Source organism: Aegilops tauschii, chromosome 1 (assembly GCF_002575655.3).
Source record: "Aegilops tauschii subsp. strangulata cultivar AL8/78 chromosome 1, Aet v6.0, whole genome shotgun sequence".
Lineage (NCBI taxonomy): Eukaryota > Viridiplantae > Streptophyta > Magnoliopsida > Poales > Poaceae > Aegilops > Aegilops tauschii.
The window spans coordinates 502,694,448-502,708,153 of NC_053035.3; the positions used below are offsets into that span (position 1 = coordinate 502,694,448).

Consider the following 13,706-nt stretch of genomic DNA (forward strand, 5'->3'; position numbering starts at 1 on the left):
GGTGGTAGTCACCCCTTCCGAACCGGAAAGTAGCGCAGCGCGGGAAGATGTTCCTGTGGTGCCTACACCGACTGGGGAGGAAGTTAATGATGATGATCATGAAGCTTCGGATCAAGTTACTGCTGAACTTCGTAGGTCCACAAGGACACGTTCCGCACTAGAGTGGTACGGCAACCCTGTCCTGGAAATCATGTTGTTAGACAACGGTGAACCTTCGAACTATGAAGAAGCGATGGCGGGCCCGGATTCTGACAAATGGCTAGAAGCCATGAAATCCGAGATAGGATCCATGTATGAAAACGAAGTATGGACTTTGACTGACTTGCCTGATGATCGGCGAGCCATAGAAAATAAATGGATCTTTAAGAAGAAGACAGACGCGGATGGTAATGTGACCATCTGTAAGGCTCGACTTGTCGCTAAGGGTTATCGACAAGTTCAAGGGGTTGACTACGATGAGACTTTCTCACCCGTAGCGAAGCTGAAGTCCGTCCGAATCATGTTAGCAATTGCCACATTCTATGATTATGAGATATGGCAAATGGACGTCAAAACGGCATTCCTTAACGGTTTTCTTAAGGAAGAATTGTATATGATGCAGCCGGAAGGTTTTGTCGATCCTAAGAATGCTAACAAAGTGTGCAAGCTCCAGCGCTCAATCTATGGGCTGGTGCAAGCATCTCGGAGTTGGAACATTCGCTTTGATGAGATGATCAAAGCGTTTGGGTTTACACAGACTTATGGAGAAGCCTGTGTTTACAAGAAAGTGAGTGGGAGCTCTGTAGCATTTCTCATATTATATGTGGATGACATACTGTTGATGGGAAATGATATATAATTCTTGGAAAGTATAAAGGCCTATTTGAATAAGTGTTTTTCAATGAAGGACCTTGGAGAAGCTGCTTATATATTAGGCATCAAGATCTATAGAGATAGATCAAGACGCCTCATTGGTCTTTCACAGAGTACGTACCTTGACAAGATATTGAAGAAGTTCAATATGGATCAGTCCAAGAAGGGGTTCTTGCCTGTATTGCAAGGTGTGCAATTGAGCACGGCTCAATGCCCGACCACGGTAGAAGATAGAGAAAAGATGAGTGTCATCCCCTATGCCTCGGCCATAGGGTCTATTATGTATGCCATGCTGTGTACCAGACCTGATGTAAACCTTGCCGTAAGTTTGGTAGGAAGGTACCAAAGTAATCCCGGCATGGAACACTGGACAGCGGTCAAGAATATCCTGAAGTACCTGAAGAGGACTAAGGATATGTTTCTCGTTTATGGAGGTGACGAAGAGCTCGTCGTAAAGGGTTACGTCGATGCTAGCTTCGACACAGATCTGGATGACTCGAAGTCACAAACCGGATACGTGTATATTTTGAATGGAGGAGCAGTAAGCTGGTGCAGTTGCAAGCAAAGCATCGTGGCGGGATCTACATGTGAAGCGGAGTACATGGCAGCCTCGGAGGCAGCACAGGAAGCAGTCTGGATGAAGGAGTTCATTACCGACCTAGGGGTGATTCCCAATGCGTCGGGCCCGATGACTCTCTTCTGTGACAACACTGGAGCTATTGCCCTTGCGAAGGAGCCCAGGTTTCACAGGAAGACCAGGCATATCAAGCGTCGCTTCAACTCCATTCGTGAAAGTGTTCAAAATGGAGACATAGATATTTGTAAAGTACATACGAACCTGAATGTAGCAGATCCGTTGACTAAACCTCTCCCTAGAGCAAAACATGATCAACACCAGGACGCAATGGGTGTTCGATTCATCACAATGTAACTAGATTATTGACTCTAGTGCAAGTGGGAGACTGTTGGAAATATGCCCTAGAGGCAATAATAAATGGTTATTATTATATTTCTTTGTTCATGGTAATTGTCTATTGTTCATGCTATAATTGTGTTATCCGGAAATCGTAATGCATGTGTGAATACATAGACCACAACGTGTCCCTAGTAAGCCTCTAGTTGACTAGCTCGTTGATCAACAGATAGTCATGGTTTCCTGACTATGGACATTGGATGTCATTGATAACGGGATCACATCATTAGGAGAATGATGTGATGGACAAGACCCAATCCTAAGCATAGCTCCAAGATCTTGTAGTTCGTTTGCTATAGCTTTTCCAATGTCAAGTATCTTCTCCTTAGACCATGAGATCGTGCAACTCCCGGATACCGTAGGAGTACTTTGGGTGTGCCAAACGTCACAACGTAACTGGGTGACTATAAAGGTACACTACGGGTATCTCCGAAAGTGTTTGTTGGGTTGGCACGGATCGAGACTGGGATTTGTCACTCCGTATGACGGAGAGGTATCTCTGGGCCCACTCGGTAATGCATCATCATAATGAGCTCAATGTGACTAAGGAGTTAGTCACGGGATCATGCATTGCGGTACGAGTAAAGAGACTTGCCGGTAACGAGATTGAACAAGGTATTGGGATACCGACGATCGAATCTCGGGCAAGTAACATACCGATTGACAAAGGGAATTGTATACGGGATTGATTGAATCCTCGACATCGTGGTTCATCCGATGAGATCATCGTGGAACATGTGGGAGCCAACATGGGTATCCAGATCCCGCTGTTGGTTATTGACCGGAGAGGCGTCTCGGTCATGTCTGCATGTCTCCCGAACCCGTAGGGTCTACACACTTAAGGTTCGGTGACGCTAGGGTTGTAGAGATATGAGTATGCGGAAACCCAAAAGTTGTTCGGAGTCCCGGATGAGATCCCGGACGTCAAGAGGAGTTCCGGAATGGTCCGGAGGTGAATAATTCTATATAGGAAGTCAAGTTTCGGCCACCGGGAATGTTTCGGGGGTCACCGGTATTGTACCGGGACCACCGGAAGGGTCCCGGGGGTCCACCGGGTGGGGCCACCTATCCCAGAGGGCCCCATGGGCTGAAGTGGGAAGGGAACCAGCCGTTAGTGGGCTGGGGCGCCCCCCATGGGCCTCCCCCCTGCGCCTAGGGTTGGAAACCCTAGGGTGGGGGGGCGCCCCACTTGCCTTGGGGGGCAAGTCTTCCCCCTGGCCGCCGGCCCCCCATGTAGATGGGTCTTGGCCGGCGCCCCCCCTCTCAGGGGGCCTATATAAAGGGGGGAGGGAGGACAGCAGTACTACAGCCTTTGGCGCCTCCCTCCTCCCCTGCAACACCTCTCCCTCTCGCAGAAGCTCGGCGAAGCCCTGCCGAGATCCCGCTACATCCACCACCACTCCGTCGTGCTGCTGGATCTCCATCAACCTCTCCTTCCCCCTTGCTGGATCAAGAAGGAGGAGACGTCGCTGCTCCGTACGTGTGTTAAACGCGGAGGTGCCGTCCGTTCGGCACTCGGTCATCCGTGATTTGGATCACGGCAAGTACGACTCCATCAACCTCGTTCATTGGAACGCTTCCGCTCGCGATCTACAAGGGTATGTAGATGCACTCCTTTCCCCTCGTTGCTAGTATACTCCATAGATGGATCTTGGTGAGCGTAGGAAAATTTTAAAATTCTGCTACGATCCCCAACAGTGGCATCATGAGCCAGGCCTATGCGTAGTTACTATGCACGAGTAGAACACAAAGCAGTTGTGGGCGTAGATGTTGCCAATTCTTCTTGCCGCTACTAGTCTTATCTTGTTTCGGCGGTATAGTGGGATGAAGCGGCCCGGACCGACCTTACACGTACGCTTACGTGAGACAGGTTCCACCGACTGACATGCACTAGTTGCATAAGGTGGCTAGCGGGTGTCTGTCTCTCCCACTTTAGTCGGAACGGATTCGATGAAAAGGGTCCTTATGAAGGGTAAACAGAAATTGGCACATCACGTTGTGGTTTTACGTAGGTAAGAAACGTTCTTGCTAGAAACCTATTCAAGCCACGTAAAAACTTGCAACAACAATTAGAGGACATCTAACTTGTTTTTGCAGCATGTGCTATGTGATGTGATATGGCCAGAAGATGTGATGAATGATATAATGTGATGTATGAGATTGATCATATTCTTGTAATAGGAATCACGACTTGCATGTCGATGAGTATGACAACCGGCAGGAGCCATAGGAGTTGTCTTTATTATTTTGTATGACCTGCGTGTCATTGAATAACGCCATGTAAATTACTTTACTTTATTGCTAAACATGTTAGCCGTAGAAGTAGAAGCAATCGTTGGCGTGACAACTTCATGAAGACACAATGATGGAGATCATGATGATGGAGATCATGGTGTCATGCCGGTGACAAAGATGATCATGGTGCCCCGAAGATGGAGATCAAAGGAGCAAAATGATATTGGCCATATCATGTCACTATTTGATTGCATGTGATGTTTATCATGTTTTGCATCTTATATGCTTAGAACGACGGTAGTAAGTAAGATGATCCCTTATAATAATTTCAAGAAAGTGTTCACCCTAACTATGCACCGTTGCGAAGGTTCGTTGTTTCGAAGCACCACGTGATGATCGGGTGTGATAGATTCTAACATTCGCATACAACGGGTGTTGACGAGCCTAGCATGTACAGACATGGCCTCGGAACACACACAATACACTTAGGTTGACTTGACGAGCCTAGCATGTACAGACATGGCCTCGGAACACGGAGGACCGAAAGGTTGAGCATGAGTCGTATAGAAGATACGATCAACATGGAGATGTTCACCGATCTTGACTAGTCCGTCTCACGTGATGATCGGACACGGCCTTGTTAACTCGGATCATGTTTCACTTAGATGACTAGAGGGATGTCTATCTGAGTGGGAATTCATTGAATAATTTGATTATATGAACTTAATTATCATGAACTTAGTCTAAAATCTTTACAATATGTCTTGTAGATCAAATGGCCCACGTTGTCCTCAACTTCAATGCGTTCCTAGAGAAAATCAAGCTGAAAGATGATGGCAGCAACTATACGGACTGGGTCCGGAACCTGAGGATCATCCTCATAGCAGCCAAGAAAGATTATGTCCTAGAAGCACCGCTAGGTGAAGCACCAATCCCAGAGAACCAAGACGTTATGAATGCTTGGCAATCACGTGCTGATGATTACTCCCTCATTCAGTGCGGCATGCTTTACAGCTTAGAACCGGGGCTCCAAAAGCGTTTTTAGAAGCATGGAGCATATGAGATGTTCGAAGAGCTGAAAATGGTTTTCCAAGCTCATGCCCGGGTCGAGAGATATGAAGTCTCCGACAAGTTCTTCAGCTGTAAAATGGAGGAGAATAGTTCTATTAGTGAGCACATACTCAGAATGTCTGGGTTACACAACCGCTTGTCTCAGCTGGGAGTTAATCTCCCGGATGACGCGGTCATTGACAGAATCCTTCAGTCGCTTCCACCAAGCTACAAGAGCTTTGTGATGAACTTCAATATGCAGGGGATGGAAAAGACCATTCCTGAGGTATATTCGATGCTGAAATCAGCGGAGGTGGAGATCAGAAAAGAACATCAAGTGTTGATGGTGAATAAAACTACTAAGTTCAAGAAGGGCAAGGGTAAGAAGAACTTCAAGAAGGACGGCAAGGGAGTTGCCGCGCCCGGGAAGCCAGTTGCCGGGAAGAAGTCAAAGAATGGACCCAAGCCTGAGACTGAGTGCTTTTATTGGAAGGGAAGTGGTCACTGGAAGCGGAACTGCCCCAAATACTTAGCGGACAAGAAGGCCGGCAACACCAAAGGTATATGTGATATACATGTAATTGATGTGTACCTTACCAGTACTCGTAGTAGCTCCTGGGTATTTGATACCGGTGCGGTTGCTCATATTTGTAACTCAAAACAGGAACTGCGGAATAAACAGAGACTGGCAAAGGACGAGGTGACAATGCGCGTCGGGAATGGTTCCAAGGTCGATGTGATCGCCGTCGGCACGCTACCTCTGCATCTACCTACGGGATTAGTTTTAAACCTCAATAATTGTTATTTAGTGCCAGCTTTGAGCATGAACATTGTATCTGGATCTCGTTTAATTTGAGATGGCTACTCATTTAAATCCGAGAATAATGGTTGTTCTATTTATTTGAGAGATATGTTTTATGGTCATGCCCCGCCGGTCAATGGTTTATTCTTGATGAATCTCGAACGCGATGTTACACATATTCATAGTGTGAATACCAAAAGATGTAAAGTTGATAACGATAGTCACACATACTTGTGGCACTGCCGCCTTGGTCACATTGGTGTCAAGCGCATGAAGAAGCTCCATGCAGATGGACTTTTGGAGTCTCTTGATTACGAATCATTTGACACGTACGAACCATGCCTCATGGGTAAGATGACCAAGACTCCGTTCTCCGGAACAATGGAGCGAGCAACCAACTTATTGGAAATCATACATACCGATGTGTGCGGTCCAATGAGTGTTGAGGCTCGCGGAGGATATCGTTATGTTCTCACTCTCACTGATGATTTAAGTAGATATGGGTATGTCTACCTAATGAAATACAAGTCTGAAACCTTTGAAAAGTTCAAGGAATTTCAGAGTGAGGTTGAGAATCAACGTGACAGAAAAATAAAATTCTTACGATCAGATCGTGGTGGAGAATATTTAAGTCACGAATTTGGTGCGCACTTAAGGAAATGTGGAATCGTTTCACAACTCACGCCGCCTGGAACACCTCAGCGAAACGGTGTGTCCGAACGTCGTAATCGCACTCTATTGGATATGGTGCGATCTATGATGTCTCTTACCGATTTACCGCTCTCATTTTGGGGCTATGTTTTAGAGACTGCCGCATTCACTTTAAATAGGGCTCCGTCGAAATCCGTTGAGACGACACCGTATGAATTATGGTTTGGGAAGAAACCTAAGCTGTCGTTTCTAAAAGTTTGGGGATGCGATGCTTATGTCAAGAAACTTCAACCTGAAAAGCTCGAACCCAAGTCGGAGAAATGCGTCTTCATAGGATACCCTAAGGAAACTATTGGGTATACCTTCTACCTCAGATCCGAAGGCAAGATCTTCGTTGCCAAGAACGGGTCCTTTCTGGAGAAAGAGTTTCTCTCGAAAGAATTGAGTGGGAGGAAAGTGGAACTTGATGAGGTGATAGTCACCCCTTCCGAACCGGAAAGTAGCGCAGCGCGGGAAGATGTTCCTGTGGTGCCTACACCGACTGAGGAGGAAGTTAATGATGATGATCATGAAGCTTCGGATCAAGTTACTGCTGAACTTCGTAGGTCCACAAGGACACGTTCCGCACCAGAGTGGTACGGCAACCCTGTCCTGGAAATCATGTTGGTAGACAACGGTGAACCTTCGAACTATGAAGAAGCGATGGCGGGCCCGGATTCCGACAAATGGCTAGAAGCCATGAAATCCGAGATAGGATCCATGTATGAAAACGAAGTATGGACTTTGACTGACTTGCCCGATGATCGGCGAGCCATAGAAAATAAATGGATCTTTAAGAAGAAGACAGACGCGGATGGTAATGTGACCATCTATAAGGCTCGACTTGTCGCTAAGGGTTATCGACAAGTTCAAGGGGTTGACTACGATGAGACTTTCTCACCCGTAGCGAAGCTGAAGTCCGTCCGAATCATGTTAGCAATTGCCGCATTCTATGATTATGAGATATGGAAAATGGACGTCAAAACGGCATTCCTTAACGGTTTTCTTGAGGAAGAATTGTATATGATGCAGCCGGAAGGTTTTGTCGATCCTAAGAATGCTAACAAAGTGTGCAAGCTCCAGCGCTCAATCTATGGGCTGGTGCAAGCATCTCGGAGTTGGAACATTCGCTTTGATGAGATGATCAAAGCGTTTGGGTTTACACAGACTTATGGAGAAGCCTGTGTTTACAAGAAAGTGAGTGGGAGCTCTGTAGCATTTCTCATATTATATGTGGATGACATACTGTTGATGGGAAATGATATATAATTCTTGGAAAGTATAAAGGCCTATTTGAATAAGTGTTTTTCAATGAAGGACCTTGGAGAAGCTGCTTATATATTAGGCATCAAGATCTATAGAGATAGATCAAGACGCCTCATTGGTCTTTCACAGAGTACGTACCTTGACAAGATATTGAAGAAGTTCAATATGGATCAGTCCAAGAAGGGGTTCTTGCCTGTATTGCAAGGTGTGCAATTGAGCACGGCTCAATGCCCGACCACGGCAGAAGATAGAGAAAAGATGAGTGTCATCCCCTATGCCTCGGCCATAGGGTCTATTATGTATGCCATGCTGTTTACCAGACCTGATGTAAACCTTGCCGTAAGTTTGGTAGGAAGGTACCAAAGTAATCCCGGCATGGAACACTGGACAGCGGTCAAGAATATCCTGAAGTACCTGAAGAGGACTAAGGATATGTTTCTCGTTTATGGAGGTGACGAAGAGCTCGTCGTAAAGGGTTACGTCGACGCTAGCTTCGACACAGATCTGGATGACTCGAAGTCACAAACCGGATACGTGTATATTTTGAATGGAGGAGCAGTAAGCTGGTGCAGTTGCAAGCAAAGCATCATGGCGGGATCTACATGTGAAGCGGAGTACATGGCAGCCTCGGAGGCAGCACAGGAAGCAGTCTGGATGAAGGAGTTCATTACCGACCTAGGGGTGATTCCCAATGCGTCGGGCCCGATGACTCTCTTCTGTGACAACACTGGAGCTATTGCCCTTGCGAAGGAGCCCAGGTTTCACAGGAAGACCAGGCATATCAAGCGTCGCTTCAACTCCATTCGTGAAAGTGTTCAAAATGGAGACATAGATATTTGTAAAGTACATACGGACCTGAATGTAGCAGATCCGTTGACTAAACCTCTCCCTAGAGCAAAACATGATCAACACCAGGACGCAATGGGTGTTCGATTCATCACAATGTAACTAGATTATTGACTCTAGTGCAAGTGGGAGACTGTTGGAAATATGCCCTAGAGGCAATAATAAATGGTTATTATTATATTTCTTTGTTCATGGTAATTGTCTATTGTTCATGCTATAATTGTGTTATCCGGAAATCGTAATGCATGTGTGAATACATAGACCACAACGTGTCCCTAGTAAGCCTCTAGTTGACTAGCTCGTTGATCAACAGATAGTCATGGTTTCCTGACTATGGACATTGGATGTCATTGATAACGGGATCACATCATTAGGAGAATGATGTGATGGACAAGACCCAATCCTAAGCATAGCTCAAAGATCGTGTAGTTCGTTTGCTAGAGCTTTTCCAATGTCAAGTATCTTCTCCTTAGACCATGAGATCGTGCAACTCCCGGATGCCGTAGGAGTACTTTGGGTGTGCCAAACGTCACAACGTAACTGGGTGAGTATAAAGGTACACTACGGGTATCTCCGAAAGTGTCTGTTGGGTTGGCACGGATCGAGACTGGGATTTGTCACTCCGTATGACGGAGAGGTATCTCTGGGCCCACTCGGTAATGCATCATCATAATGAGCTCAATGTGACTAAGGAGTTAGTCACGGGATCATGCATTGCGGTACGAGTAAAGAGACTTGCTGGTAACGAGATTGAACAAGGTATTGGGATACCGACGATCGAATCTCGGGCAAGTAACATACCGATTGACAAAGGGAATTGTATACGGGATTGATTGAATCCTCAACATCGTGGTTCATCCGATGAGATCATCGTGGAACATGTGGGAGCCAACATGGGTATCCAGATCCCGCTGTTGGTTATTGACCGGAGAGGCGTCTCGGTCATGTCTGCATGTCTCCCGAACCCGTAGGGTCTACACACTTAAGGTTCGGTGATGCTAGGGTTGTAGAGATATGAGTATGCGGAAACCCGAAAGTTGTTCGGAGTCCCGGATGAGATCCCGGACGTCACGAGGAGTTCCAAAATGGTCCGGAGGTGAAGAATTCTATATAGGAAGTCAAGTTTCGGCCACCGGGAATGTTTCGGGGGTCACCGGTATTGTACGGGGACCACCGGAAGGGTCCCGGGGGTCCACCGGGTGGGGCCACCTATCCCGGAGGGCCCCATGGGCTGAAGTGGGAAGGGAACCAGCCCTTAGTGGGCTGGGGCGCCCCCCATGGGCCTCCCCCCTGCGCCTAGGGTTGGAAACCCTAGGGTGGGGGGGCGCCCCACTTGCCTTGGGGGGCAAGTCTTCCCCCTGGCCGCCGGCCCCCCATGTAGATGGGTCTTTGCCGGCGCCCCCCCCCCCTCCCAGGGGGCCTATATAAAGGGGGGAGGGAGGGCAGCAGTACTACAGCCTTTGGCGCCTCCCTCCTCCCCTGCAACACCTCTCCCTCTCGCAGAAGCTCGGCGAAGCCCTGCCGAGATCCCGCTACATCCACCACCACGCCGTCGTGCTGCTGGATCTCCATCAACCTCTCCTTTCCCCTTGCTGGATCAAGAAGGAGGAGACGTCGCTGCTCCGTACGTGTGTGGAACGCGGAGGTGCCGTCCGTTCGGCACTCGGTCATCGGTGATTTGGATCACGGCGAGTACGACTCCATCAACCTCGTTCATTGGAACGCTTCCGCTCGCGATCTACAAGGGTATGTAGATGCACTCCTTTCCCCTCGTTGCTAGTATACTCCATAGATGGATCTTGGTGAGCGTAGGAAAATTTTAAAATTCTGCTACGATCCCCAACAGTTCTATTTCCCACTTTGCCACTCGACCAGTCGCGTCCCGATTGTTCAAAATCTCTGATAACGAAGCATCACTGACGACTGAAACTGAGTGGTCGGCGAAGTAATGTGCCACTTTCTTTGTAGTCAGATAAATTCCATAGACAAGCTTCTGGTAGTGCGGGTACCTTTGCTTGGATGGAGTCAAGACTTCAGAAATGTAATATACTGGACGTTGAACTTTATAAGCTTTTCCTTCTTCCTCTCGCTCGACCGCGAGTACCATGCTGACGACTTGGCCAGTGGCTGCAATGTACAACAACAGGGGTTCTCTACTGACGGGAGCAGCAAGCACCGGCTGGGTGGAAAGCAGGGCTTTGAGCTCTACAAATGTTGCTTTAGCTTCAGGGGTCCACTCGAAAGTTTCTGACTTCTTCATCAGTCGGTAAGAGGCAATGCCTTTTCTTCGAGGCGAGAAATGAATCGACATAGAGCAGCCAGGCAACCTGTGAGCTTCTGCACGTCATGTATACGCACGGGGCACTTCATTCGTACTATTGCACCGATCTTCTCGGGATTTGCATCTATTCCTCGTTCGGAAACGAGAAAACCGAGTAGTTTTCCGCCGTGAACACCGAATGTGCATTTAGTCGGATTCAGTTTCATGTCGTATCTTCTGAGGTTGGCAAATGTCTCTGTAAGGTCAGCCAGCAGGTCGGAACCTTTGCGTGATTTAACCACTATATCGTCCATGTATGCTTCCACATTCCGACTGATCTGAGTGAGCAGGCACTTTTGAATCATACGCATAAATGTGGCACCAGCATTCTTGAGGCCGAAAGGCATGGTGACATAGCAAAAACATCATGGGGTGATGAAAGCTGTTTTTATTTCATCGGGTCCAAATAGACGGATTTGATGGTATCCAGAATATGCATCCAGGAATGACAGACCCTCACATCTGGCTGTCGAGTCAACAATCTGATCAATGCGGGGGAGAGGAAAATGATCTTTCGGGTAGGCCCGATTGATATGCTTGAAGTCAATGCACATGCGAAGTGAATTATTCTTCTTGGGGACCATGACGACGTTGGCTAACCATTCGGAATGGTATATTTCACGGATGAACTCGGCCGCCAGTAGTCGAGCCACCTCTTCAACAATCGCCTTCCTTTTTTCCGCGGCAGACCGACGGAGATACTCTTTGACAGGTTTTGCCTTTGAATCGACTTGCAAACGCTGCTCAGCCAGTCCCCTGGGTACACCCGGCATGTCGGATGGTTTCCATGTAAAGATGTCCCAGTTCTCACGGAGGAACTAAGTGAGCGCGGCTTCCTATTTGCCGTCGAGTGTAGTTGAGATGTTGCTCGGAGCGGCATTTGGGTCTTCCGGGTGAATATGGATAAGCTTTGTCTCGCCAATCGACTTGAACGCAGACTCTAAGGCAGGCTTTTTGGCTCGTAGCAAATCACTCGGATCTGCATTTTTATTATATTCCTCAATTTCTACTGCTGCCATCTGTTCGTCAGCAATCTTTGAACCTTTCTGAAGGCATTCTTCTGCCCTTTGCCGGCTTCTCGTGACTGTGATCACACCTTTAGGTCCAGACATCTTTAATTTGAGATAAACATAACATGGTTGAGCCATAAAGCGAGCGTACGCAGTTCTGCCCAGAATGGCGTGATAAGCACTCTGGAAATCTACCACCTCAAAATCCAACTTTTCTCTCCGGTAATTCTTGGAATCACCGAAAACCACATCAAGAGTTATCTGGCCGAGTGACCTTGCTTTCTTCCCTGGGATGACGCAGTGGAATTGCATGTTGCTTTCGCGGAGCTTGGACATCAGGATGCCCATCCCGTTGAGGGTCTCAGAGTACAAAATATTCAAACCGCTGCCGCCATCCATAAGGACTTTAGTCAATCGGGTTCCCCCAACAACTGGGTCGACCACCAGCGCTTGCCGCCCAGGGGTAGCAACGTGCGGTGGGTGATCTGATTGGTCGAATGTAATGGGAGTCTTTGACCACTTCAAATACGTCGTAGTTGCCGGAGCAACCATGTTCACATCTCTATTGATAACCTTCAATCGACTTTTGCTCTCTACGTCAGCAAAAATCACCAAAGTAGCATTGACATTGGGGTAACCATCATCTTCCTCTTTTTGCTCTTCTTTATCAGAGTCCTTCTCTTGGGTCGGGCCCTCTCCGAACTGCTGCATCAGGAGTCGGCATTGCCGAGTGGTATGTTTAGGCAGAATCAGGTTCCCCTCTTCATCCTTCTTCGTGTGAATGTGACAAGGTAAATCCAGAACATCCTGCCCAGACTGATCTTTTACTTTCTTTGGAGTCCATGGTTTCTTGGGCTTCCCCTTGAACCTTCCTTGATTCAAAATTGCAGCTTCGGCTAGACCTGCAGGCTCTGCTTTACGTTTTTGTTTCCGACTGGTGTTTCCACCTCCGTTGTCTTGTCCGACTGGCTTTCCTTTGCCACTGCGGAGTCGATCCTCTTCTTCACCATTGGCATACCGAGTGGCAATCTCCATCATCCGGCCGAGTGTCATGTCACCCGACCGAACTTCAGATTGAGCTCTCTGTAATGTACACCTTCTTTGAAGGCGCAAACCGCCTGGTGTTCAGACACATTCTCCATCGTATGATGTAGGGTGGTCCACCTCTGGATATAATCTCTCAAAGTTTCATTCGGCTTCTGGACACAGTGCTGCAACTCAGTGAGACCGGCTAGTCGTTTGCAAGTGCCCTCAAAAGTCTTGATGAATATCCGAGCCAACTCTTCCCAATAGAAGATACTTCCAGGGGCCAACTGAGTCAACCAAGCTCTGGCAGAGCCTTCAAGCATCAATGGGAGGTGTTTCATGGCTACCTCATCATTTCCTCCACCAATCTAAACGGCCACTCGGTAATCTTCCAAGCAAGTGTCAAGTTTCGACTCACCGGTAAACTTGCTGACACCTATAGCCAATCTGAAATTGGGAGGAATCTCAGCTGCTAGAATGGCCCTGCTGAAACACTCAGACCCTGGAACAAACGATCTGCCTCCGACTGGGAGGTTTCTGTCTTGACCTTCTCTGTGAGCTCGGTTTTTGTCGACCAAACCCTGCATAAGAAGTGACCTTGCATCGAACCCAGGTCCTCTGTAATCGACCGGGCCT

At 47.7% G+C, this 13,706-nt stretch overlaps 1 protein-coding gene across 1 annotated transcript; it reads right to left on the reverse strand.

The window, feature by feature from the left end:
- Positions 1–11,870: 11,870 nt before the first annotated feature.
- On the reverse strand, positions 11,871–12,392 carry LOC120972898 (uncharacterized). The gene has a single exon (XM_040398451.1). The coding sequence runs from the start codon at positions 12,390–12,392 to the stop codon at positions 11,871–11,873; it is 522 nt and encodes a 173-aa protein (XP_040254385.1).
- Between the last annotated feature and the right edge of the window lie 1,314 nt (positions 12,393–13,706).